The sequence below is a fragment of the Vespa velutina genome, chromosome 3 (genome assembly GCF_912470025.1).
Source record: "Vespa velutina chromosome 3, iVesVel2.1, whole genome shotgun sequence".
In the NCBI taxonomy this organism is placed as follows: domain Eukaryota; kingdom Metazoa; phylum Arthropoda; class Insecta; order Hymenoptera; family Vespidae; genus Vespa; species Vespa velutina.
The window spans coordinates 3573064-3599229 of NC_062190.1; the positions used below are offsets into that span (position 1 = coordinate 3573064).

At 27.6% G+C, this 26166-nt stretch overlaps 6 protein-coding genes across 22 annotated transcripts; 1 reads left to right on the top strand and 5 right to left on the bottom strand.

Annotated features, from left to right (window-relative positions):
• Positions 1-40: 40 nt before the first annotated feature.
• Positions 41-2426, bottom strand: LOC124947913 (polyprenol reductase-like). 3 transcript variants are annotated; one of them, XM_047490713.1, is made up of 7 exons: positions 2283-2423; positions 2029-2194; positions 1293-1609; positions 1052-1200; positions 771-959; positions 407-699; positions 41-331 (listed from the first exon to the last, which is right to left on the bottom strand). In XM_047490713.1, exons 3-7 carry the CDS (start codon positions 1472-1474, stop codon positions 239-241), a joined length of 906 nt encoding a protein of 301 aa, XP_047346669.1. In that variant the 5' UTR covers positions 1475-1609; positions 2029-2194; positions 2283-2423; the 3' UTR covers positions 41-238. The 3 variants fall into 3 exon arrangements, with proteins under 3 accessions (XP_047346669.1, XP_047346667.1, XP_047346668.1); XM_047490711.1 differs by having other exon boundaries at positions 2029-2426; XM_047490712.1 differs by lacking the exon at positions 2029-2194 and having other exon boundaries at positions 2283-2416.
• Positions 2427-2447: 21 nt separating this feature from the next.
• On the bottom strand, positions 2448-5577 carry LOC124947915. Of its 4 annotated transcripts, none has more exons than XM_047490721.1 (4): positions 4585-5577; positions 4296-4479; positions 3639-4219; positions 2448-2731 (listed from the first exon to the last, which is right to left on the bottom strand). In XM_047490721.1, exons 2-4 carry the CDS (start codon positions 4438-4440, stop codon positions 2708-2710), a joined length of 750 nt encoding a protein of 249 aa, XP_047346677.1. In that variant the 5' UTR covers positions 4441-4479; positions 4585-5577; the 3' UTR covers positions 2448-2707. The 4 variants fall into 4 exon arrangements, with proteins under 4 accessions (XP_047346677.1, XP_047346675.1, XP_047346676.1 ...); XM_047490719.1 differs by lacking the exon at positions 2448-2731 and having other exon boundaries at positions 2992-4219; positions 4585-4905; positions 5061-5563; XM_047490720.1 differs by lacking the exon at positions 2448-2731 and having other exon boundaries at positions 2992-4219; positions 4585-4905; positions 5027-5563.
• Positions 5578-5684: 107 nt separating this feature from the next.
• Positions 5685-10435, bottom strand: LOC124947914 (polyprenol reductase-like). Of its 3 annotated transcripts, XM_047490717.1 has the most exons (8): positions 10106-10435; positions 7848-9950; positions 7594-7759; positions 6857-7173; positions 6616-6764; positions 6335-6523; positions 5971-6263; positions 5685-5893 (listed from the first exon to the last, which is right to left on the bottom strand). In XM_047490717.1, exons 4-8 carry the CDS (start codon positions 7036-7038, stop codon positions 5801-5803), a joined length of 906 nt encoding a protein of 301 aa, XP_047346673.1. In that variant the 5' UTR covers positions 7039-7173; positions 7594-7759; positions 7848-9950; positions 10106-10435; the 3' UTR covers positions 5685-5800. The 3 variants fall into 3 exon arrangements, with proteins under 3 accessions (XP_047346673.1, XP_047346670.1, XP_047346671.1); XM_047490714.1 differs by lacking the exon at positions 7594-7759; XM_047490715.1 differs by having other exon boundaries at positions 7594-9950.
• Positions 10436-10737: 302 nt separating this feature from the next.
• Positions 10738-12116, bottom strand: LOC124947453 (polyprenol reductase-like). The gene is made up of 5 exons (XM_047489586.1): positions 11895-12116; positions 11654-11802; positions 11373-11561; positions 11009-11301; positions 10738-10933 (listed from the first exon to the last, which is right to left on the bottom strand). The coding sequence occupies exons 1-5, from the start codon at positions 12074-12076 to the stop codon at positions 10841-10843; spliced, it is 906 nt and encodes a 301-aa protein (XP_047345542.1). The 5' UTR covers positions 12077-12116; the 3' UTR covers positions 10738-10840.
• A 190-nt stretch (positions 12117-12306) lies between these two features.
• On the bottom strand, positions 12307-14719 carry LOC124947452 (TNF receptor-associated factor 6). The gene is made up of 6 exons (XM_047489585.1): positions 14434-14719; positions 14235-14294; positions 13970-14100; positions 13529-13835; positions 13307-13455; positions 12307-13240 (listed from the first exon to the last, which is right to left on the bottom strand). Exons 2-6 carry the CDS (start codon positions 14289-14291, stop codon positions 12640-12642), a joined length of 1245 nt encoding a protein of 414 aa, XP_047345541.1. The 5' UTR covers positions 14292-14294; positions 14434-14719; the 3' UTR covers positions 12307-12639.
• Positions 14720-15084: 365 nt separating this feature from the next.
• On the top strand, positions 15085-25721 carry LOC124947451 (zinc/cadmium resistance protein). Of its 10 annotated transcripts, none has more exons than XM_047489575.1 (11): positions 17822-18120; positions 18415-18757; positions 19146-19383; positions 19570-20093; positions 21786-21978; positions 23111-23233; positions 23421-23719; positions 23890-24131; positions 24458-24636; positions 24708-24794; positions 24876-25721. In XM_047489575.1, exons 5-11 carry the CDS (start codon positions 21790-21792, stop codon positions 25275-25277), a joined length of 1521 nt encoding a protein of 506 aa, XP_047345531.1. In that variant the 5' UTR covers positions 17822-18120; positions 18415-18757; positions 19146-19383; positions 19570-20093; positions 21786-21789; the 3' UTR covers positions 25278-25721. The 10 variants fall into 10 exon arrangements, with proteins under 10 accessions (XP_047345530.1, XP_047345540.1, XP_047345531.1 ...); XM_047489582.1 differs by having other exon boundaries at positions 19570-19961; XM_047489576.1 differs by having other exon boundaries at positions 18419-18757.
• The last annotated feature ends 445 nt before the right edge of the window (positions 25722-26166 follow it).

Consider the following 26166-nt stretch of genomic DNA (forward strand, 5'->3'; position numbering starts at 1 on the left):
CATGAAAAAATAGTAAAAACAAAAAAAAATTCATTATAAATTATTACTTAAATAAATATTTATTATTCAACGTTATTTCAAAAATCATATAATTGTAGAATGAAACAATAATCAAGGCGTATCTGTGTGTTTACATGAGTCTAGTAAAAAGAAAGTAATAAATTTCTTTCTTCTGCAAAGTATCTAAGTTAATAAGTATATTATAAATATTAGAAATGGAAAGTGATAATAATTATATCTAGAATAAATATGGAATCAAAATTTTACGTTCCTTTGGATAATTTGGGAAAGTTTTTTTATACCATTTGTGAGTCATTACAGCAAAATCTATCTATAAAAGTTAATTTATATTAAAAATTGCTTACTCACATATATATACATTATATAAATTTTTATATGTACTTACTTGGTTTAGTACAACCCAAAGTGTAATGTAATGAAATGTATTACTTTGCCAAAGAATAACAGATAACATTAAATAAATTAAAATTTCTGTAAATTCCAACGGTGCAGACAAATATTTAAATAAACCACCATGTGGTACTTTATAGCCATTAAAGACAACTTTATTGTTAGATTTTCTTAAACTGGCTAAAATAAAATTAGTTTGTAATTGCACCAACGAAGATAATAAAAATATAATAGCACAAACTATTTGTAAGAGCGTTAATTTATGCCAATAAATCAGTTCTTTGTAATCTGTAAGGGGATTTGTTTTAATTAAGAACAATTAATATATATTATTTACGTTTTACAGAAGAATACCTTACTTCGAACGAAACCATGTGATTCACCCATAATGCTTAATATTGCTCCTATGTAATGTATATATCCAGCTATGTAATGAGAGATATTCATTTTTTTATCAGAGAAAACAGTAACATAATGTGTTTCGTATAATCTTTTCCAACAATGAAAAGTAAAAAGTGTTATGGCTAAATATCCACATTCTGGTGATACTAAAAATCAAAATATATAATACATCAATTATAACAAACAAATAAAATAATATAATATAGCAAAATGGTGCATTTATTCAAATATACTTTACTTAATGCTTTTCTAGATTTGCCAAGTGATATATCTAATAACCAATATATTATTTCAGGAATTGTACCGTTCATAAAATATTTATAGAAAAATAGGATAAGAGAACAAGTAGAAACTGGTGTTGCAAAGAGATAGAAATGTTTAAACCACCTAAAATTGAATATAATAGAGGAAATAGAAATTTTGTTTTATTTAAAGAAAAAATTATTTATAAAAGTAATTAATCAAATACAATAACTAACCTTTTTGGTAGTTCGGCTTTTGCAACTAATGGTTGATGAATTTTAATTTCATGTTTACCATAGTGAAATGTACGTGTAATTAAAACAGGTAAGTAAGGTTCAACATAAATAACAATAAATCCAACAATGGTCATAAGGCAAGAATTAAATATAAATAAATAACGTATAAAATTTACATCCATTATTCTTGAAGATAATCTTTCCGTTATGAACGATTATACAAGATTCGAGTACTTAGAAAATATTTTTTTTTATGGGAAATGGGTCGGTAGAAGACAAATTATTTAATATTTCCCGTATGTAAAATATACAGGTAGCTATAACAATACAACAATAAAAATACAATAATTTTGTTAATGATCAAATATCAAAACATTAATTGGAAAGTAAAATGGAAAGTTAAATATATGCATGCATGTTTTTAAAATAATTCGATTTATTTGTCTTTATCAATTCACTTTAATAATGATTATCACATTTATGCTATGAAAAATGAAGGGTCGTATTTAATGACTATTATTCTTATATTATAAAAAACAAACATTTTATCATGTTACATTATTATTACTAGAATATATGTTGTTAATTCAATAATCTTGTACAAAAATTGGACGGATTCTTTTGGTCTTTTTTTTTTTTTTTTTTTTTTTTTATATAAAATTGATAAAATGTATCTTTACAAAATATTTTTCTTGTTCTTCCGTATTTTAATTGTTCATTCCCTTTCTCTACTCACTTTCAAAAGGTATTAATAATTTTGTTATTTCTTTCAATTTATCGTCTTACATTCATGGATTTCGAACTTATTAAAGTTAAACAGCTGATTCAGGACTTCGTCTTTTTTCGAATTAGGAGTTACTTCAACTATCTTTATACTTCTTTTTTTTAGTCTAGTAATTAGGCTAAAATGTTTTACGTTTGACTTGTTAAACTAGTAACTACGTTAAAATGTACATCGAAATGTACAATAGGAGACTATTTACTACATACCACATGAATCTTTACTATATGAACCATACGCTCTAGCAGATCCTAGCTCGTTCACCAAGTTAATACGTTCAGACATCAACTTACTTTGACTTTTATACTTACTCTCCAACTCAAAGATAATTATTCATTAGTTACTTTAAAATCGGCCTTCTTGCAGACTAAAAAGTCGTAAACAAAAAAAAACAAAAAAATTAACATCTGTGTTATTCGTGTCATTTTCTGGAGATTAAAGATACAATTCAAAATTCATACAGCTTCAATAATTTCTTTTCATACTTCCATACGTTTGCATTTAATTTTTTAACTTTTCTTTCGATGAAACTTGTGATTAGATGTATCATCTGAATTGATAACAAAAATTGCATTCCGTACTGAAATTAGTCGTATGGTAAATAGTTATTTTTTCGAAGGACGTTCGTATGAAATTAATGGAAATTTCCACGTATGGCCTATTGTAAAACAATATATTTACGACGTTGTTATTTGTCGATGTACATATATATAATATTTCGTTGCTAATATTGTTATATTATGGAAATGAGTATAATATTTTGAAAAACAGATGTTTTCTTCTTTGTAGATTATCATATATGCGCGTATAAGGTTGATAGGCGTAATAATAAGTGAGAATAAGTTGAAAAATGAATTTAGTTTGTGACAATATGTGACAAGTAGCAATTCAGGAGCATTTCATGTCTACGTTCGATGGTATGATTTTTCTTTTTTTTTTATTTTCTTTTTTCGTACAATAACCTTAAAATTTTATGTAATACATAAGCGTAATTCGACGATAATATTTTGAAAATCTATGACATACAATGATATTGCTTTTTTATATCAATATCGGCGCACTGAAGCATAATACAGTTATAAGATACAACGTGTAATGTCAATAACTCATTTCAAGGCACCATTATTATTATTTTTCTAGTAAAATGATTATTCGATAAGCTGGCTTTTATTTTGTAATTAAATTCGTAATTTAATTCAATCGAAAAATATCATTTCTTTTTATTCGTTAAATAGTCTTTTTTATAGAAAAAAATAAATAAATTTCACAATCATTCTTACATGTCCGTTATTTTGAAAATACGAATTACGTTCACAGCATAAAATCAATTGATTTGCAACATATTTTAAATAATTATATATGACCTGTGCCAAAATATCCTAATAAAGTATCTATCGCTTACCTACGCATGTAGAATGCATAGAATTTGCATAGTTAAGGAGTATTTTAAAAAATTGAACATTAGGACGTGGTAAGTTAGATATTATTAAGTCTATTTTAACAATTTCAATTTTGGACGTGAGCATTCTAGGCGATTCGTTATTATATGAAGACCAATAACTTACCAATTCTGGATATCCCTCTTGATTAATATTTGCTGCTGCAATGGAATTAAATTTCACTCGTAAATCTAAATTTGGTTGACAGTTAGTACCATTACATAATCGAGTAACATCAGTTTGACTAGCGTTAATAACTTGTACGTCGGTATAATTATCAAAAACGATTAATACTCTTTCGATTAGTTTTCGTTCAATGATTTTAGGTATCGCATCTGTTACCGAAGGATTTGTATCGAGCCACTGCCAGAATTTTATTACTAATCCAGTGCTATATGGTTTTTCTGATGTTATCAAAAAGACTGGTTTTGAGACAAACGAATTTGGGCTGACATATTCCCAAATTTTCAATGTTTGATTTGGTTCTTTTTGAAAAATTAAATTCAAAGTAACTTTACAAGATTCCCAAGAACATATGCCTTCATTTGCAACCATCAAACGATGATAACGTGTAGGCCACCAATAATTATTTTGTTCATCTAACATCATCGTTTTAAATATACGTGGCGATGCTGTTATTTCCCTTTTTCTTTGCGATAAACTTGAACCATTGAGAAGTGCTTTTAACGAAACGTACTTTGTTATATCTAGAAAATGTAAAATATTTTTCTTAGAACAAAATATGAAAAAAATTATTTGTACATATGTTTATAATATACGTACGTTTGTCATTCATGTCGTGACATAAATATAAAATAGTGGCCACAGAAACAAGATTATATATATTAACTGATAAACAATTATGTTTTATATATTTTCCCAAGAGTTGTCTTGTATTACCAGATAAAAGTAAGAGAGAAGAGATCATATTGAGATCCAGGTATTATAGTTATTGGCTCATGTACTTCTACAGAAATAGTATAATAATTAAATTTTAATATGTCAAATTACGCCGCTTATTGCAAATAATAAAATTGGTTTATTTATATATTGCTTTATGAATCATACTCACCTACATTCCATAAAGTTTTCTTCCATGAAACAGATGATTTTGATTCATTAACTGGTGGACATATCATAGTCTCACATAGTAAAACATACAAAAACACAAGCATCGTTACTATGCATAATAGTATAGATATAACTAAGCAGAAACATCGAAGAAGAGACATATCTCTACGTTTCCACAAATCATTTTGCGTATTGCCTTCTATTATCATTTTAGGTATATCATCTCTGTAACATTTAATTATGTTTTTCCTATTGCGAGTTCGATTTGCTAAATTTCTAGTTTCATCAAATACGCTTCATGTTCGTGTACTGTAGTAGGCTCCTAAGATATATAGAGTTAATATTATGATATATATAGAGTTAAAATTAGAGTATGTGTAAAATTTCTTTAATATAAAATTTTGAAATGTTTTAAATATAAGATTTGTAAGTGACCTAATTACTTTCTTAAATTAATATTCAAATAATTGATTTCACCGTTGTTTCTCTCTCATCGTTAGTTTATTTGTTTGTTAAATCATTTCTTTGTATTACATGTTCATCTTCATCTTCGGTGTCAGTATTGTTCACACACTGAGGAAGAGGTGTATAACCTTTTCCACTGTGATGCTCGGCAGACATGATAAGATGTGATTTAATAAAATTATTGATCTATATTTGCCAATTTAGTGATTATCAATATCATAATAACATTTATCAGTTCATACTGACTGCAGTTATCGAAAATTAATGTTTCAAAATTATTCAAACATTACTAATCTTCCCTATCACGAATAAACTTAAAGTAATCTGAAGACAGTATATGAATGCAATATCATATCTAACGACTATAGAGGGCAGATCAACAAACAATTGAAATATATTCGAGTTTGATGGTAACAATGGTGAATTCAAAAAATATTTTACATTAATTATTTTGTTCTAAAATAAATATTAACATGTTTATTATCTATTAGTTCTATTTTTGATTTTATTTATGGTTACATGAAAAAATAGTAAAAACAAAAAAAAATTCATTATAAATTATTACTTAAATAAATATTTATTATTCAACGTTATTTCAAAAATCATATAATTGAAGAATGAAACAATAATCAAGGCGTATATGTGTGTTTACATGAGTCTAGTAAAAAGAAAGTAATAAAAATCTTCTGCAAAGTATCTAAGTTAATAAGTATATTATAAGTATTAGAAATGGAAAGTGATAATAATTATATCTAGAATAAATATGGAATCAAAATTTTACGTTCCTTTGGATAATTTGGGAAAGTTTTTTTATACCATTGGTGAGTCATTACAGCACAATCTATCTATAAAAGTTAATTTATATTAAAAATTGCTTACTTATATATATATATACATTATATAAATTTTTATATGTACTTACTTGGTTTATTACAACCCAAAGTGTAATGTAATGAAATGTATTACTTTGCCAAAGAATAACAGATAACATTAAATAAATTAAAATTTCTGTAAATTCCAACGGTGCAGACAAATATTTAAATAAACCACCATGTGGTACTTTATAGCCAATAAAGACAACTTTATTGTTAGATTTTCTTAAACTGGCTAAAATAAAATTAGTTTGTAATTGCACCAACGAAGATAATAAAAATGTGATAGCACAAACTATTTGTAAGAGCGTTAATTTATGCCAATAAATCAGTTCTTTGTCATCTGTAAGGGGATTTGTTTTAATGAAGAACAATTAATATATATTATTTACGTTTTACAGAAGAATACCTTACTTTGAACGAAACCATGTGATTCACCCATAATGCTTAATATTGCTCCTATGTAATGTATATATCCAACTATGTAATGAGAGATATTCATTTTTTTATCAGAGAAAACAGTAACATAATGTGTTTCGTATAATCTTTTCCAACAATGAAAAGTAAAAAGTGTTATGGCTAAATATCCACATTCTGGTGATACTAAAAATCAAAATATATAATACATCAATTATAACAAACAAATAAAATAATATAATATAGCAAAATGGTGCATTTATTCAAATATACTTTACTTAATGCTTTTCTAGATTTGCCAAGTGATATATCTAATAACCAATATATTATTTCAGGAATTGTACCGTTCATAAAATATTTATAGAAAAATAGGATAAGAGAACAAGTAGAAACTGGTGTTGCAAAGAGATAGAAATGTTTAAACCACCTAAAATTGAATATAATAGAGGAAATAGAAATTTTGTTTTATTTAAAGAAAAAATTATTTATAAAAGTAATTAATCAAATACAATAACTAACCTTTTTGGTAGTTCGGCTTTTGCAACTAATGGTTGATGAATTTTAATTTCATGTTTACCATAGTGAAATGTACGTGTAATTAAAACAGGTAAGTAAGGTTCAACATAAATAACAATAAATCCAACAATGGTCATAAGGCAAGAATTAAATATAAATAAATAACGTATAAAATTTACATCCATTATTCTTGAAGATAATCTTTCCGTTATGAACGATTATACAAGATTCGAGTACTTAGAAAATATTTTTTTTTATGGGAAATGGGTCGGTAGAAGACAAATTATTTAATATTTCCCGTATGTAAAATATACAGGTAGCTATAACAATACAACAATAAAAATACAATAATTTTGTTAATGATCAAATATCAAAACATTAATTGGAAAGTAAAATGGAAAGTTAAATATATGCATGCATGTTTTTAAAATAATTCGATTTATTTGTCTTTATCAATTCACTTTAATAATGATTATCACATTTATGCTATGAAAAATGAAGGGTCGTATTTAATGACTATTATTCTTATATTATAAAAAACAAACATTTTATCATGTTACATTATTATTACTAGAATATATGTTGTTAATTCAATAATCTTGTACAAAAATTGGACGGATTCTTTTGGTTTTTTTTTTTTTTTTTTTTTTTTTTTTATATAAAATTGATAAAATGTATCTTTACAAAATATTTTTCTTGTTCTTCCGTATTTTAATTGTTCATTCCCTTTCTCTACTCACTTTCAAAAGGTATTAATAATTTTGTTATTTCTTTCAATTTATCGTCTTACATTCATGGATTTCGAACTTATTAAAGTTAAACAGCTGATTCAGGACTTCGTCTTTTTTCGAATTAGGAGTTACTTCAACTATCTTTATACTTCTTTTTTTTAGTCTAGTAATTAGGCTAAAATGTTTTACGTTTGACTTGTTAAACTAGTAACTACGTTAAAATGTACATCGAAATGTACAATAGGAGACTATTTACTACATACCACATGAATCTTTACTATATGAACCATACGCTCTAGCAGATCCTAGCTCGTTCACCAAGTTAATACGTTCAGACATCAACTTACTTTGACTTTTATACTTACTCTCCAACTCAAAGATAATTATTCATTAGTTACTTTAAAATCGGCCTTCTTGCAGAGTAAAAAGTTGTAAACAAAAAAAAAAAAAAATTAACATCTGTGTTATTCGTGTCATTTTCTGGAGATTAAAGATACAATTCAAAATTCATACAGCTTCAATAATTTCTTTTCATACTTCCATACGTTTGCATTTAATTTTTTAACTTTTCTTTCGATGAAACTTGTGATTAGATGTATCATCTGAATTGATAACAAAAATTGCATTCCGTGCTGAAATTAGTCGTATGGTAAATAGTTATTTTTTCGAAGGACGTTCGTATGAAATTAACGGAAATGTCCACGTATGGCCTATTGTAAAACAATATATTTAGACGTTGTTATTTGTCGATGTACATATATATAATATTTCGTTGCTAATATTGTTATATTATGGAAATGAGTATAATATTTTGAAAACCAGATGTTTTCTTCTTTGTAGATTATCATATATGCGCGTATAAGGTTGATAGGCGTAATAATAAGTGAGAATAAGTTGAAAAATGAATTTAGTTTGTGACAATATATGACAAGTAGCAATTCAGGAGCATTTCATGTCTACGTTCGATGGTATGATTTTTCTTTTTTTTTTATTTTCTTTTTTCGTACAATAACCTTAAAATTTTATGTAATACATAAGCGTAATTCGACGATAATATTTTGAAAATCTATGACATACAATGATATTGCTTTTTTATATCAATATCGGCGCACTGAAGCATAATACAGTTGTAAGATACAACGTGTAATGTCAATAACTCATTTCAAGGCACCATTATTATTATTTTTCTAGTAAAATGATTATTCGATAAGCTGGCTTTTATTTTGTAATTAAATTCGTAATTTAATTCAATCGAAAAATATCATTTCTTTTTATTCGTTAAATATTCTTTTTTATAGAAAAAAATAAATAAAAAATAAATAAATTTCACAATCATTCTTACATGTTCGTTATTTTGAAAATACGAATTACGTTCACAGCATAAAATCAATTGATTTGCAACATATTTTAAATAATTATATATGACCTGTGCCTACATATGCTAATAAAGTATCTATCGCTTACCTACGCATGTAGAATGCATAGAATTTGCATAGTTAAGGAGTATTTTAAAAAATTGAACATTAGGACGTGGTAAGTTAGATATTATTAAGTCTATTTTAACAATTTCAATTTTGGACGTGAGCATTCTAGGCGATTCGTTATTATATGAAGACCAATAACTTACCAATTCTGGATATCCCTCTTGATTAATATTTGCTGCTGCAATGGAATTAAATTTCACTCGTAAATCTAAATTTGGTTGACAGTTAGTACCATTACATAATCGAGTAACATCAGTTTGACTAGCGTTAATAACTTGTACGTCGGTATAATTATCAAAAACGATTAATACTTTTTCGATTAGTTTTCGTTCAATGATTTTAGGTATCGCATCTGTTACCGAAGGATTTGTATCGAGCCACTGCCAGAATTTTATTACTAATCCAGTGCTATATGGTTCTTCTGATGTTATCAAAAAGACTGGTTTTGAGACAAACGAATTTGGGCTGACATATTCCCAAATTTTCAATGTTTGATTTGGTTCTTTTTGAAGAATTAAATTCAAAGTAACTTTACAAGATTCCCAAGAACATATGCCTTCATTTGCAACCATCAAACGATGATAACGTGTAAGCCACCAATAATTATTTTGTTCATCTAACATCATCGTTTTAAATATACGTGGCGATGCTGTTATTTCCCTTTTTCTTTGCGATAAACTTGAACCATTGAGAAGTGCTTTTAACGAAACGAAAGAGACATATCTCTACGTTTCCACAAATCATTTTGAATATTGCCTTCTACTATCATTGTAGGTATATCATCTCTGTAACATATAATTATGTTTTTCCTATTCCGAGTTCGATTTGCTAAATTTCTAGTTTCATCAAATACTCTTCATGTTCGTGAACTGTAGTAGGCTCCTAAGATATATAGAGTTAATATTATGATATATATAGAGTTAAAATTAGATTATGTGTAAAATTTCTTTAATATAAAATTTTGAAATGTTTTAAATATAAGATTTGTAAGTGACCTAATTACTTTCTTCAATTAATATTCAAATAATTGATCTCACCGTTGTTTCTCTCTCATCGTTTGTTTGTTTGTTAAATCATTTCTTTGTGTTACATGTTCATCTTCATCTTCGGTGTCAGTATTGTTCACACACTGAGGAAGAGGTGTATAACCTTTTCCACTGTGATGCTCGGCAGACATGATAAGATGTGATTTAATAAAATTATTGATCTATATTTGCCAATTTAGTGATTATCAATATCATAATAACATTTATCAGTTCATACTGACTGCAGTTATCGAAAATTAATGTTTCAAAATTATTCAAACATTACTAATCTTCCCTATCACGAATAAACTTGAAGTAATCTGTAGACAGTATATGAATGCAATATCATATCCAACGACTATAGAGGGCAGATCAACGACAATTGAAACACATTCGAGTTTGGTGGTAACAATGGTGAATTCAAAAAATATTTTACATTAATTATTTTGTTCTAAAATAAATATTAACATGTTTGTTATCTATTAGTTCTATTTTTGATTTTATTTATGGTTACATGAAAAAATAGTAAAAACAAAAAAAAATTCATTATAAATTATTACTTAAATAAATATTTATTGTTCAACGTTATTTCAAAAATCATATAATTGTAGAATGAAACAATAATCAAGGCGTATGTGTGTGTTTACATGAGTCTAGTAAAAAGAAAGTAATAAAAATTTTCTGCAAAGTATCTAAGTTAATAAGTATATTATAAGTATTAGAAATGGAAAGTGATAATAATTATATCTAGAATAAATATGGAATCAAAATTTTACGTTCCTTTGGATAATTTGGGAAAGTTTTTTTATACCATTTGTGAGTCATTACAGCACAATCTATCTATAAAAGTTAATTTATATTAAAAATTGCTTACTTATATATATATACATTATATAAATTTTTATATGTACTTACTTGGTTTATTACAACCCAAAGTGTAATGTAATGAAATGTATTACTTTGCCAAAGAATAACAGATAACATTAAATAAATTAAAATTTCTGTAAATTCCAACGGTGCAGACAAATATTTAAATAAACCACCATGTGGTACTTTATAGCCAATAAAGACAACTTTATTGTTAGATTTTCTTAAACTGGCTAAAATAAAATTAGTTTGTAATTGCACCAACGAAGATAATAAAAATGTGATAGCACAAACTATTTGTAAGAGCGTTAATTTATGCCAATAAATCAGTTCTTTGTCATCTGTAAGGGGATTTGTTTTAATGAAGAACAATTAATATATATTATTTACGTTTTACAGAAGAATACCTTACTTTGAACGAAACCATGTGATTCACCCATAATGCTTAATATTGCTCCTATGTAATGTATATATCCAACTATGTAATGAGAGATATTCATTTTTTTATCAGAGAAAACAGTAACATAATGTGTTTCGTATAATCTTTTCCAACAATGAAAAGTAAAAAGTGTTATGGCTAAATATCCACATTCTGGTGATACTAAAAATCAAAATATATAATACATCAATTATAACAAACAAATAAAATAATATAATATAGCAAAATGGTGCATTTATTCAAATATACTTTACTTAATGCTTTTCTAGATTTGCCAAGTGATATATCTAATAACCAATATATTATTTCAGGAATTGTACCGTTCATAAAATATTTATAGAAAAATAGGATAAGAGAACAAGTAGAAACTGGTGTTGCAAAGAGATAGAAATGTTTAAACCACCTAAAATTGAATATAATAGAGGAAATAGAAATTTTGTTTTATTTAAAGAAAAAATTATTTATAAAAGTAATTAATCAAATACAATAACTAACCTTTTTGGTAGTTCGGCTTTTGCAACTAATGGTTGATGAATTTTAATTTCATGTTTACCATAGTGAAATGTACGTGTAATTAAAACAGGTAAGTAAGGTTCAGCATAAATAACAATAAATCCAACAATGGTCATAAAGCAAGTATTGAATATAAATAAATAACGTATAAAATTTACGTCCATTATTGTTAAAGATAAATTTTCCGTTACGAACGATTATATAAGATTCGAGTACTTAGAAAATATTTTTTTTTATGGGAAATGGGTCGGTAGAAGACAAATTATTTAATATTTCCCGTATGTGAAATATCCAGGTAGCTATAACAATACAACAAAAAAAATACAATAATTTTATTAATGATCAAATATCAAAACATTAATTGGAAAGTAAAATGGAAAGTTAAATATATACATGCATGTTTTTAAAATAATTCGATTTATTTGTCTTTATGAGTTCACTTTAATAATGATTATCACATTTATGCTATGAAATATGAAGGGTCGTATTTAATGACCATTATTCTTATATTATAAAAAACAAAAATTTTATCATGTTACATTATTATCACTATTATATATGTTAATTCAACATTGTTGTATAAACATTGGACGGATTTTTTTGGGTTTTTTTTTTTTATATAAAATTGATAAAAAATATCTTAACAGTTTAATAATACATAAAAGATCTGTACCTTATAATTATTCACAAAGTTTGGTAAAGTTACTAATGAGTATAATAAATGATCTTATACTAATGGTAACTTAAATTTATCGTATGCTCGAACTTCGATTCGAAATGTTAAAGTATCTTTTCGTAAAAAATCAGGTATATCCCGTATGCGCACAAATTCAACGTAGCCGAAACTTCGTTTATTTAATTCACAGATTGGCTTTCTGAAAGCTTCAAGATCTGGTCTGGAACAAGTTTTCTCTCTTATATCTTTTTCTGTGTTATGTGGATGTATCAAAATGAAATACATAACACCATTGAAGGGCCAATCTAATGCATCGTCATTTTCAGATTTCATAATATGTAAAAGTATTGACAAAAATTCCGGATCCTTTGAGGATATATTTATTCTGGCACAAATTTTGTAACCATTAGGTCCAGTGTAAAATCCAGGACTATAATACATCTTTAAAGGATCATTTATCATGGAAGTAAGCTTTTCTTGGAAAGAATTTAATTTCCAGATATAAACACCATTACAATTACGTAATAACATTTCCTCTTCTGTAAAACGTACTGATGTTTGTAAAGCTGTAAGTTGATTTTTTTGATTGGAGACAATAATAGAAAGTTCTCGATTTTGTTGTTCTAATACTACTATCCTTTCATACAAACTCCTAAAAAAACATTTTGTTGAATATTTTCTAAACACATAACAGAATTGTACATATTTTTGTATTTACTTTAATAACTGCTGCCAATCTGGTGGTGGTTCTTTATCTGAAACTGATGTTCCGTTTTTGGGTGGTGGATCCCATAATTTAGATTCTGCGGATATGGCACTAACATTGCTTTGGTTTATAGATAAGCGTGGAAGTGCATTTAGTATCATCTGTTAAATAAGTAAACATATAAATAATAAATATAAATTAATATAGCAATATGTTACACATTACTTTACTAACAGTTAAATGTGAATTGATATTTTTTTCCAAATGAATATGTGAAGATTCTTCGGAACAAAATATTTCCATACAACCAACATCTTTAAAGGGACATTGAGTCCCTACTGAGGTAGACAAATTTTTGTATGTACATTGATTGATATGTGTCTCCATATCTACTGGTGATAATTCCATCAAACAGCCAAATTGACGATATGCACATGTAGTTCGTTGTTGAGATATCTCTCTACTGGTATAAAGATCTCTGAAAAGATCGCTTTCAGATTTTAGAGGTTGACTGTCTACTGGACAGCATGCACCTTCTCTTCTAATAAAAAATATATAATTAGATATTAGTATTGCCATATATTATTGAAATAATTATTTGTTATAAAACTTATTGTAGCCAAGTGTAAATATATATTCAATATTATTGAAGTAATTATTTGTTATAAAACTTACTGTAACCAAGTGTAAATGCATCGTGAACAAAACTTATGACCACAAGATGTTAGAACTGGATCACGTAGCCAAGTTAAACAAATAGGACACTCAAATCGGGGTTCCAAGTATTCTTTTATACCATCACCACACTGGACGAAACAAGCGCACCATAAATGAAAATAAGTTAATAATTATATTAACGCAATATTAAAATTCAGTAGCTATCGATTTCTGTACATAACCATTTAAAAAAACGTAAAATGGTTCAATATTAATTACGTACAATTCCACTTTCTTCTGCCACCTTAATAGGTTCATTAATTTTCTCTGATGTGGCCATTATCTATAAAAAAGGCCATGATATAAAAAAAAGATGTATAAATCGTTCAAAATATATCCCTTTTAAAAGATGACGTTTCACGTTAGACGATGATTCAATCTTCGTATATGATGACTGTTTCATATAAAATGTAAGTACTTACTGATTTTCCAGGAAGAATTCCAATATTGCGAGAGTTAAATATATATCATTATATATACATATATATATATGTTTTCATTTTAATGAAAGTCACGTTGTTAAATACAAAGACGTTATTGTTCGATTACTTATAAAGAGATCGTACAAAAAAAATTAGAAAAATAAATGATCATTCTTGAATGATTTGATTTTTTTAATTCACATTACTATGTACAATGCATATATGTTTATATATATTTAACGAATATTCAAAGAAGACATTTAATCTCCTGTTGCATTTCAAGAATTATCAATATTCCTAAGAAAACTTTTCTGTACAGGAAACTAAGTTATCGGCAGAGATAAATGTAGTTAGGTTGTATCTTTATAAATATTTATTTTCATTTCCAATAGAATACAAAAAGTATATTTTCTTAAGCATTTATTAATTTTATTGATGAGATTTGAGTAATCGATATTACTTGAGATGTAACGTTTTATCCTGAATTGTAATGCAACGCAAGTACTATTAAGCTAATTATCTGTATTTATTCGTTATATATCGTATAATCATTATAATCGTATAATCGTTATAATCGCATAATCATTATAATCGCATAATATATATATAATCCATTAATATTTTCAATTTTAATTTTCTTATTTGTATTGGCGCTATGATCTATTTCTAATGAACCATCGGTAACACAGAACACCTTCAAAAAAAAAAAAGACGTTGAAGTTGCATTTAATTATAAAATCTAATAGTTCAACAACATTCTAACAACAAGTCAAATTCGCGAAATAGCTACATTTTTTAACCAATAAATTTTTCATTAAATATCAACGAAGAGCAATCCATGTGACACGTATATAAAAGAAATAAAAACCGCGAAATTTGAAATCATGTTTAAAGTAAAATCAGTTACTCAGATCTCGATCATGCAATATCCGCAAACATTCGTTTCACTAGTTTCCGATATAAACGCGACGCAAGAGACGACGTGCGTGTCTTTCGTTTCTCTCTGCGATCCTAATGACGGAAATAATAGTTGTTTGAAAGGAGGGTAATACTCGGGATACGCGTGTATATATTTAATATCTCGTATAACAAGATGATCGTGTGTCTTGTATGATCAACGCGATATCAACATTCGTCGCAAAGAGAATAGGCAGGAAACGATAAAAAGGATGACACCTGAAGACACCGGAAAAATCGTTTCAATGTCAAAGGAAGTGGATATTCGGGAAGTGCACATGAATCTGCCCCCCTTTTATCGATTCTTTGATGGCCAATTGAATCTTTCGAGGTAAGAAAATGTTTCTGTGAATCTTTGAACTCGGTTTGTATTATTTATGAATAAGAAGATGAACGACCGATTTGACTTTATTGTTTTTGTTAACGTTGGAGAAATCGTTTTTTTTTTTTAATAGAGAAATTGATGTTTTTTCTTTCTTCTTTTTTTTTGAATACCACGAATAAAAGTATCGAAATTTTTTTGGGACAAAAGATTTCGAATAACAAAAAATGTTTATATTTATTTCATATCTTTCTTTATTGATTCATCTAGGTATTTCTTCTAAAGTGACTAGCATGTGAATCTGTACCACGAAGTTTCCAGAAAAGAGAAATTGAAGAAAGGTGCGAGAGCGATGTCTTGAACGGAATCAGGTGAATGGCGTCGAGGTTCTTCTTTTTCTTCTAATTCCCTAAATAATTGTACACGCTCATGCATTTACTTTCAACGTTTTTTTATAAGATAGAGATTACCTTGACAATAATTTGGCTAAGTATTATGTGATTTATGATAAAAAAGAATTATAATCATCATTTTCTAACGAGGATTCGATCGTATAACTTCATGATTAACAAGTAAGGTTCCTTTGAAGTGTTCTTTATTATAGTCGTAATTACAATTTTCTTCGTATATATAGTTCAATGATCCACGACGTCATGATAATAATAATAATAGTAAGATAATAATTATAACAATAATAAGATAATGATATTGGTAATAATATATTCTCCATTTATTGCTTTATCATCGTGAAGAATTGATTGTTACATGAACGAATAAATTATGCGATAGACGTAAAAATCGAGTTGAATCGTACATGAAGCTCGGTTACGTAAAATAAATTAAGATGTGGAATTGATAATAGTTTAGGATTGGTGAAATGTAATGTGAAATGTAAAATATATTATACTTTATATATTATATAGGATGAATTCTTAATCAAGAAAATTTAATTAAATTTGTTAAATATCTGAATGATAAAAAATGCATACACACGCACAAATAATTACGCTTACATCTGTTCCTTCGATTATCAATTAATTAAAATTTTTCATGGACGTTCTTTAAATCCGTGAAAACGCGGAATTGTGATCTACCAATTTTACAAACGAATAATTTAGAAAATTTTTAGCAACATACCATTTTCCAGCAGTATTATATATTATCTTCTTTCACAATCTCGTTGGTTCCACAATTTATTTACACAATTCGCACTCTCAATAAATGAATTACGATTAAATCTTAATTTTGAAATCACTAGAACAGCAAGAAATGCCGCAACAATTTTGGTTATTTATCCTCGCTGTTAATGCCGTGACCTTGCTCGTCTTCTAACCATGTACGACGGATTTAGAAGCTTAGATGCACACTGCTCAACTGATCAGGATCCCGTCATCCGTTATCCATGCCAACTCTTCTGACATGCACGTCGACTAGGTTGTTGCTCGCACTTTCTCCTTGATTTAATTTCTTGTTAAGAAGTCCCGTTTGTAGGAAGAATATCTAGGCTATATTTTTTTACGTTAGCTTCCGATTTCTAGCTAATAAGTCTTTATTAAAATCCCTATTCAGTGAAGTATTACTTGATAAAAAATTTGGAAGAATCACTATTGTCTTTCCTGATATTAAATGATTTGTCCATTATTATGGTGCTCCCTCTATGTTTATAATCGTTGAACATCTACAATGTATATATATGTTAATTTTTCAATAGGTGTACACATATTTACTTTAAAAAATTTATTTTATTTAATTGTTGTTTATTATCAAGGTCTTTTTGTCTTCATCATGACAAGTTCGATATAACTTATAAAAGTCGTCAGGTTAGCGATATTTAAACAATCATGTTTTATACGTTTTATATAATTTATATATACACAAACATACACACAGATACGTGTAACATCTACTTATTCATAATGAATTAAGTTTGGAACTATCCAACGTCGATTCAAACTCTGAACATTGTACTTAGATTTGCTTTATTATCTAGAACTTATTGTTGTTAGACTCACAATCAGTTTAAGATTAGTCTAAAGAAAAAAGAAGCAATTTGGTTTGATATCGAAGAAGATAATAGTAAAGTTGTTTGAGATTAGTTGGCTTAACAGTATACGTGTACAATAAGTAGCAGACGTTCGGAATCCGTCAAAGCAGAAACATTACCTTTTTATCGTGTCATGAAAAAATTTCTTATTGCTCTAATAGAAAGCTCGGTTCTTCAACTTTGATTATTATGTTCTTCCTCTTCCATCGATAAGAAAAAAAGAAGATACACTAAGCTGTGCCTTGAGAGAGAAAGTCGTTGGAAAAAAGAACGACGTACACGTTGTACACGCGAGTTTTCAGTTATTTTTTCTCATGAGTGCTGAGTATTGTGAATAGAAAGAATAGCGACGTTTTCAAAGCACGTGAGTAACATTCTGTAAAATCGTTCTGACGAGAAGTTAAAAATTGTCTCTTATATCGAACTAATTTTCAAAAGACAGAGTTATTTTCTCTGATTTATATTCATGTCTAAAGGATTACAGAAGAAAAGAAATTAAAACAGATTTTCTTTTTTTTGTAGTAAAAAAATTGGTTTCTTTATTGATAGATAAATCATTTTTTTTTTCATTTGAAAAATTTTCGTTTAGAAACAAACGTTAATTTCTACGATGAAATGAAATTCGAATGTTTTTTGAAATCGTTGAAATTGTGAATAGACAGAGAAAGAGAGAGAGAGAGAGAGAGAGAGAGAGAGAGAGAGAGAGAGAGGGAGGAGAGAGAGAACGATGGCAATGATCGGAAGGAGCGGACGATTTGTAGTTCAAAGGCTATTACCGTGACCGGATGTTCGCAACTAACTCTCTCGTTGTTGGATCCACCTCTGACTTTGCTCGTGAAGCTAACACGCTCAATTTAGATTGACTATGAACGACTGTCAGTAAAAGGAACGTCACAGTGCTCTCATGTATACCTACGAGAAGAATTTTCATCAGAGATCAGCTTATAAAAATTCTTCAAACTGGACCAATATGGATCTTCAGAAGAACATTTTTATTTGTCGTGAGCATGTTGTACCTTTACACGTTCTGTTTACATCGAGAGATTAAATTAAATCGTATAAATTCCATTTAATATCAATCATACAATTAACTATAATGTTCAATTATTTTATGCTGAATATTATAAAATAATGGAAAAGAATAAGAAAAAATTAAAAGAACTTTCTTCTTTTGTGCGAAATGTGAAAAAGAAACTATAGATTGATCTTAGAGATTTAAAAATTCAGCAAATAAAGAAACGAGAATACAATATTACATAATTTTTTGTATATCATTTCTAATAATTAATTAAACAAAATAACGTGACGCATTTTTAATGTTTTAACAAGCGTCCAACTTTTTCTAAAACATACAATTTTGCCAACATATTTAAATCTTTTCTATTAAAGATCGTACGTCGCAAGAAAATAAGAGAAAACAAATAATTCGACCGATTTGAATGGATTTATGAGCATACGCATATATGTACATACATGTATACTTTACGCCTACGATAAACGTCGTATTTCTTCGGAAACTTTGAATGAGAACGAACAATGAATCATTCTACGAAAACTTTGTTGATAGATCAGATAGAAAGAGTTGTGATTATTAACGAAGTCATTCCTTGACCGGTTTTTGACTCAGGTATAAATTTTTGTTGGAAAAAAAAAATCTAAAGTATTATATATACTTCGATAGATCATGAATAATATTAAAAATCAATTTTTAAAGCGTAAATTCGACAAGATTTTATTTCTTTACTCAAATAATACGATTTTTTTCAAAATCTATATGTCAACATCTATATAAATATATTTGAAAATAATACAGATGGTTGTTTCTTTATCTACTCGCAAAGAAAAGAAAAAGACAAAGAGACAAAAAGAAGGAGTTATTGAGTGAGGAGACAAACAAGGAGGACAAACGTCCTTTAAAGGAGGAAATACACAGAAGAATAACACAGATTCCTTACGATTGTCATTCGCTTTCTTCGAAGTCTAGTACAGCGGACTCTTCTCCTCTTCGTTATTCGCTTTTCTTTTCTTTATAAAGTGGGATCTATGAAGACGAACGCTTGTATGTGTGAGAAAGAGAAAGAGAGAGAGAGAGAGAGAAAAAAAAAGATAGAAAGAGAGGGAGAGAGAAAGAGAGAGAAAGAGAGAGGGATAGACGAGGAGAGAGCCAGCTGCTTCGATAATAAAAAGCGTTGAGCCGATTAAAGGGTAACGTCAGTCGATGTTGTTCCTTCCTCCCTCTTGTATTGATCATTGATGTGAAATTCGCATAAGTTCATTCGTTTTCGTGCACGGGATTTATTTATTTCTCTTTGAAGAATTTTAAAAATAGTCGACATAGTAAGTGTAATACAAAAAATGAGAAATAAATATACAAGATCATCGAGTTGTTCGATATCGTTCGTTCCTTTTGATTTAGATAAGGATTAAACATGTACTCGAATTAGTTTACTTCATATTTTATTAATCGAATGACTATTTGGAAAACATAAAAATACATATATATGTACATAAATATATGAATATTGTGTTGTTCATTAAATGATAACTTTGAAATTCGTATCGGCGAGAACACGTGGTTTATTTTAATGAAACAGTATATCGACGAACGTCTATTATTTCATAGAAGATTACAATCATTATATATGACGTGGGTAGATCTCGGAATTAGATACGTAATTACCAAATCATTCTGCGAAACGTAATACGTTGGGTCCATTCTGTGTTAATTGTGTATATGTACGAGGTCTTTTATTCGTTATTCTGGATGGAAAGTAGAACATTTGATTATTATGGAAGAATTTGTCTTATCGATTTAATATTTTCTTTTTTATTGAGATGCACGATGGTCGTCTAGAACGAAAATAGAGATTAAACAGCTTAAAGTTCAAGTACCTGATAATATAAAAATGATACCTTAGTCAAATGAAAATGAAAATGGTGATCTTTGTATGATTCAATTTGATTTCTTTTATAATATTTTTATTTTCAGAATTAATATCTTCTGTTTTTTAATATGCAAAATGTTTGTTTAATATTGTGAACGATGATTCGTTAGATCCTGAAATGAAAATGAAAATAAGTGATGATTGTTAAATTGAATTCGATCTTTTTTAGAAACTTTTTTTTTCATAATTGTGATTTTTATTTTTATATATGATAAATTTATTCGATATTAGAACGATTAGCTATATATATATATATATATATATATATATATATATATATACATATAAATATATGTATGTGTATGTATTTCATTTTAAAAGCGAACGTATCGATGAAATACTCATATTATTGTGTCATTGACGATAACTCGGAATAAATAACGAGAATGTAATCTCCCTTTCGTTAATAATCCCTCGTTTTTACTTCAAAGAGATATTTTACTAATAACATGGCAGCGGATGTTACGCGAAATAACAGTACAGTTTATATAAAATTTTATTATATTAACTATAAGATTCTCGTAGTATCAAAATTTCTGAAAAAAATCTTTAAAAATAGAACACAAAAATGATCGTTCATTTTCACTTCTAAAAGCACCTTTACAATATCTTCTCAATCCATTTTATTATTGAATTATTTAAGTAAAGGTTTTATAATATTATCACGTCTTATTTAGGTTCAATTCTTTTTTTTTTCTTTTCTATTGATATATATATATATATTTAAAAATTATAGAAATAAAAAAATCAAATTATTACGGGAAACGTTGTTAGGTTAAAAAAAGATCAACGATTAAAGGTTTAACATTGCCTTGAATCGGTCGGTCAACGGTAATTCTCGGTGCAATGAATTACACTGATTTGCTACACATCGTTCTTCCACTATTTGTACTGCCAGAAAGAAAAAGAAGTAAGAGAGAGAGTGAAAGAAATAGAGGTAGATAGATAGATAGATAGATAGATAGATAGAGAAAGAAAGAGAGGGAGAGAGAGAGTGAGAGAGAGAGAGAGAGAGAGAGAGAGAGAGAGAGAGAGAGAAATGAAGAGTAAGACTAGAAGCGTTCACCGTGTGATTTTGCTGCAGGGTCATGCCAGTGAAAGAGTGGTTCAGAAAGCTACAGCCTGTACAGCTGTACTTGGTGGTATTCTTCACTGTGGCATTCTTTATCATTGAGATGGTAGCCAGTCATGTTACACACTCGTTAACTTTACTTCTCAACGCCTATCATATGCTTTGTAACATCATTGCAACCCTCGGCTGTCTCGTTTCGATCAAGGTAAGTTCATTAATAATCTATAATCTTTACTATTTATTCTATTTTTGTTTTACTTTTTTTTGTTTTTTTTCCTTCGATTCTTTTCATCGAGGAAAATCATTTCTTCAGGTAATTAAAAAGTTGATCTAATCAATTTCTATCGATTGGAATTTCTAATTAATTATATATAATTACAATTTGTATGAATTGTATATAATTTTATTATTTAATTAATTCACTTATATCGTAGGATGGAACTTTTTATCAACCAAGTGTTCGATCGTTAATCATGATTGATAATTATGTTATTTATCGATTTTAATTATATTTTTGACACGTCGAATTGATTAATTTCATTCGATAACAATTAGATTTGAACGACGATCGATTTATCTTGAAGTTAGAATATTTTACGCCTTTTTATAATTTATGTATTATAAGACATTATTTACAATTTGATATACAGTAGTACCGAAATGAATTATGTCTTAATAGTAAAAGCATATACTGTATTGTTTATCCACTCGTTCATGCATGTATAAATATTAAACTCGTACTCACTGATGCGATTACGTTAGCATTAGGATAAAAGATACTTTCAATATTCATGTCATTTCTATTATTTCGCTTTCACTTGATTGTTCCGCAATTGAATTGAATGATCGTTTTCTACTTGTTATATTCATAATATATATACCTCTTTTTGAATAAGATCTCTTTATAATTATAGTTAAATAAAAATTTATTTAAAAAAGAAAAACGAAAAAAGAATATTGTAAAATATCTAATGATCTTATTAGAGTTATGTTTATTAGATTAGATTCATTTTAAAAGAGCTGTCAAGGATAAACTCAGAAGGGATGTTTCCTGTTTTTACAACGTTGCTACTGATAGGATTCAAGAATGTTATCTTTGACTTGTGTCGTATGCATCCTGATAAAACGTCGTAATCCTTTCGTGATATTAATTATCAAGACCATAAATGTCAGCATAATAAATTGTTCTGTTTATTTATTTTTCTTTTTTATTAGATATTCATAAAAAATAATTTATATTTTTGACAGTTTTTCAACAATATGAATTTTATGAGAAAAATTATCCGACAGAAATGAAGGTCTATCGAATGATTATTATTTATTTTATTATTTTACAGTATGCTCCTCGTGAAAGTTACAGAAGTGTTTACAATAGTACGAGCAGTTCTCTTGGGGATTCAGTGATTTGTTTGGACGGCCAGGAACATGGTTCGAATACTTCTTTATCGACGAAGACAAAGGTGATTAGAACTGTATTTTTCTGTTATATATATATATATATATATATATATATATATATATATATATATATATTATATATTATATATAATATTAATATAATAATATATATAATATATTAATTATTATTATTATAGATTAAATAGTAAGTAGGAAATTTGTAAAATATTTTGTTGCATATTTTTATAGCAATCACGATCGGACAGGAGAATGAAGAATAGTTTTGGATGGGCTAGGATCGATATCCTAACAATGCTGATTTGTTGCATTCTCTTAGCTTCCTTCTGTTTCTCTCTCGTAGTCGAGGCGTTACAAACGTTGGTCCATATAGATCATCTCGATGAGATGCATCATCCGATGGCTGTACTCTGCATCGGGGTAGCCGGTATTTTTCTCAACATTTTTTGTTACATTCTCATTGGTGGATTTACATTTAATCAGGGAATATTGTTGCATGTCACCAATAATGGGGACGTCATATTTAGAAGGTAAATATTTTCGTAAGAGCAGATATATAGAAATATCGTTCCAATTAACACATTAACAATTTTATTTTTTATATTTTCTCATAGAAGTAAGTGTTTATATATCATAATATACTGTAATATGTTAATCAACATATAACATTTTAACAAGATATTCTTTATTTTATAATTAGGGATATAAAATCACAACCAGAAACGGAAGGGGAACAACGATTAGCAGCACAAACTAGAAGTTCTTTAGTTGTCCCAAGGAGTCAAGGATTTCGAAGGATATGCCGTGACGTTCTCGGTTGCATTTTTGTCATGCTTGTATCGATATTAGTGTACTTCACTGATTCAGACGTAGCCAAATATTTAGATCCCGTTTTTGCCATTATTTCATCAATATCACTTTTAGTTCTGAGCTATCCGTACAGTAAGTATATTTTAGTTATTGATTATGCGATAAGATAACTATGCCGTCTCCGATAGTTATACTTTAGAAAATATGCTGTCGATTTATTCTTCTTTTTTGTTCCATTTATATGTCAATATATACGTATGTAGTACATATATATAGCAATGAGATATATAAAACAATATTTCATCAATCGTTTTAACATTTGTGATAGATAAATATATATACACAATTTTTATTTTGTATTGTAAAACATTTAATTTTTCTTGCTACATTTAGGTATATTTATATATATAAACTAGCTTGAGGTATGTATTACTAATGGACGCTGTGAAATTTTTTAGTGAAGGAATCTGGTTTGATACTACTACAAACCATTCCAAATCATATTAACATCGATTCCCTGAAAAAAGAACTACTCGAAGCTTTTCCAGGCATTGTCAATGTTCATGACTTTCATGTCTGGCAATTAACATCGCAAAAGATTATATTAACAGTGCACATAATATTTTTAGATCCGATGGTATGTAAATGATATGATATTCTCGATGATAAAAACAATTCTTTCAAAGCTATCCTTGTCATTGTTAATAGGTTTATGCCAGTATCATTGATCAAATAACAGCGTTTTTTATCGAAATGGGTATAACGCAAGTCACTATACAGCCAGAATTTCATAAGGTTTGACATATCATCTCACTCACATCGTGTTTATGAATAAATTTAAATAAAATTTTTTCTATACTATTTTCTTTTCTTTAGATGAAGCCGACAACGGATAAAACTGATTGTTTGATTCGTTGTCACGGTGAACTGTGTAGTTTGTCGCAGTGTTGTACGAGAGAAAAGCTTGGACAAAAATCACCTTCCGAAGAGTCATTGAAACACGTACACGTGATCAATAAGAAGTTTGAGAAAAAGGAGATCATACCTGCTTCACCGATGATAGATTTAAAAAAATTTGTGATACACGACGACGAGAGCCCAAAATTGGCATCTCCTACGACGAGTGGACTAAACAATAGTGAGCCATGCCAATCAAATGATGAACAAGTACAAAACAAAAAAGATAATGTTGACGACAAAAGTTCCTATTCGGTAAGCGTGGTCGTTAATGATCAAAAACTTGTTGCTAACGACTTGAGTCACGATACCGTACCGTAAGTTTATCCTTTTCTCGATCGAGAATTGTTACGTGGCTTGCATTATTTTTTCCTTTTTTTTTGGAAGAATCTTCCAACGATAAGACTGTATTTTAGTATTAAGTATTTTTAATTGTGCATAGATAAAAAAATCCTATCGATTTTCTATCGATTCAAACGTAAAAATAGAAAAAGAAGAAACAAAATAGATGGAGACAGAACGAAAATTAATTTACGTCGGATTTTTATAGTTTATATTGTTATAGTTTATAGTTAGTATTAGAGATAGGAATATTTTATAAATATAGTACAAACGATTAATTTTTCACTTACAATCTTAACGTACGAATTTATGTTAATTGTTTTTTTTTTATTTTTGACTAATTCAAGTGAGGAAATTCGACTAAAAGACTTATTGTAGCTTGACAAATTGTAAATTGAAATAAATGTTTGTTAAAAAGTCAAACTTTTTTTTATAAAGATCTAAAGATTTTCACTTTGAAAATGTTAAATTAGAAACATGAAGTGAAATTATTTATCGTCTCCATTGGTAACATACGGGTCGATATCAGCGCCATCAAGATTACTGTGCAACAACTTTTTCACTTTCAATACTTTTGCGTATAGTTGATAACATTTCCTATTAAGATATAACTCGTGTAAGAATAAAATAGATCTTCATTTATATTTTATATATATATCATATGTAAAAATTATTTATATATATATATATACATTCTATATATGTTTAAATAATTTATATATATATATATATATATATATAAATTATTTAAATTAATTATTCAAAGTATCATCGAAATCATTAATCCTTCAAATAATAATATAAAATATTATTTTCAATTGATTTTGCAATTACGTGTGGTCAAGTTTAAATCTTATCAATTCTTTTA

Coding starts and splice junctions, on each gene's coding strand:
- LOC124947913 (XM_047490711.1), bottom strand. CDS start 1,474: ATGGATGTAAATTTTATACGTTATTTATTTATATTTAATTCTTGCCTT. Junction 700..770: donor ATCACATGGTTTCGTTCGAA/GTAAGGTATTCT, acceptor ATCCCCTTACAG/ATTACAAAGAACTGATTTAT. Junction 332..406: donor TTTGGGTTGTACTAAACCAA/GTAAGTACATAT, acceptor TAACTTTTATAG/ATAGATTTTGCTGTAATGAC.
- LOC124947452 (XM_047489585.1), bottom strand. CDS start 14,291: ATGGCCACATCAGAGAAAATTAATGAACCTATTAAGGTGGCAGAAGAA. Junction 14,101..14,234: donor TGGCAGAAGAAAGTGGAATT/GTACGTAATTAA, acceptor TGTTTCGTCCAG/TGTGGTGATGGTATAAAAGA. Junction 13,456..13,528: donor ATATCAATTCACATTTAACT/GTTAGTAAAGTA, acceptor CTTATTTAACAG/ATGATACTAAATGCACTTCC.
- LOC124947914 (XM_047490714.1), bottom strand. CDS start 7,038: ATGGATGTAAATTTTATACGTTATTTATTTATATTTAATTCTTGCCTT. Junction 6,264..6,334: donor ATCACATGGTTTCGTTCAAA/GTAAGGTATTCT, acceptor ATCCCCTTACAG/ATGACAAAGAACTGATTTAT. Junction 5,894..5,970: donor TTTGGGTTGTAATAAACCAA/GTAAGTACATAT, acceptor TAACTTTTATAG/ATAGATTGTGCTGTAATGAC.
- LOC124947915 (XM_047490719.1), bottom strand. CDS start 4,440: ATGATCTCTTCTCTCTTACTTTTATCTGGTAATACAAGACAACTCTTG. Junction 4,220..4,295: donor TCACGACATGAATGACAAAC/GTACGTATATTA, acceptor TACATTTTCTAG/ATATAACAAAGTACGTTTCG.
- LOC124947451 (XM_047489574.1), top strand. CDS start 15,603: ATGACACCTGAAGACACCGGAAAAATCGTTTCAATGTCAAAGGAAGTG. Junction 23,234..23,420: donor CTTTATCGACGAAGACAAAG/GTGATTAGAACT, acceptor ATATTTTTATAG/CAATCACGATCGGACAGGAG. Junction 24,637..24,707: donor TAATATTTTTAGATCCGATG/GTATGTAAATGA, acceptor CATTGTTAATAG/GTTTATGCCAGTATCATTGA.
- LOC124947453 (XM_047489586.1), bottom strand. CDS start 12,076: ATGGACGTAAATTTTATACGTTATTTATTTATATTCAATACTTGCTTT. Junction 11,803..11,894: donor AAAGCCGAACTACCAAAAAG/GTTAGTTATTGT, acceptor ATTCAATTTTAG/GTGGTTTAAACATTTCTATC. Junction 11,562..11,653: donor CAAATCTAGAAAAGCATTAA/GTAAAGTATATT, acceptor TTTGATTTTTAG/TATCACCAGAATGTGGATAT.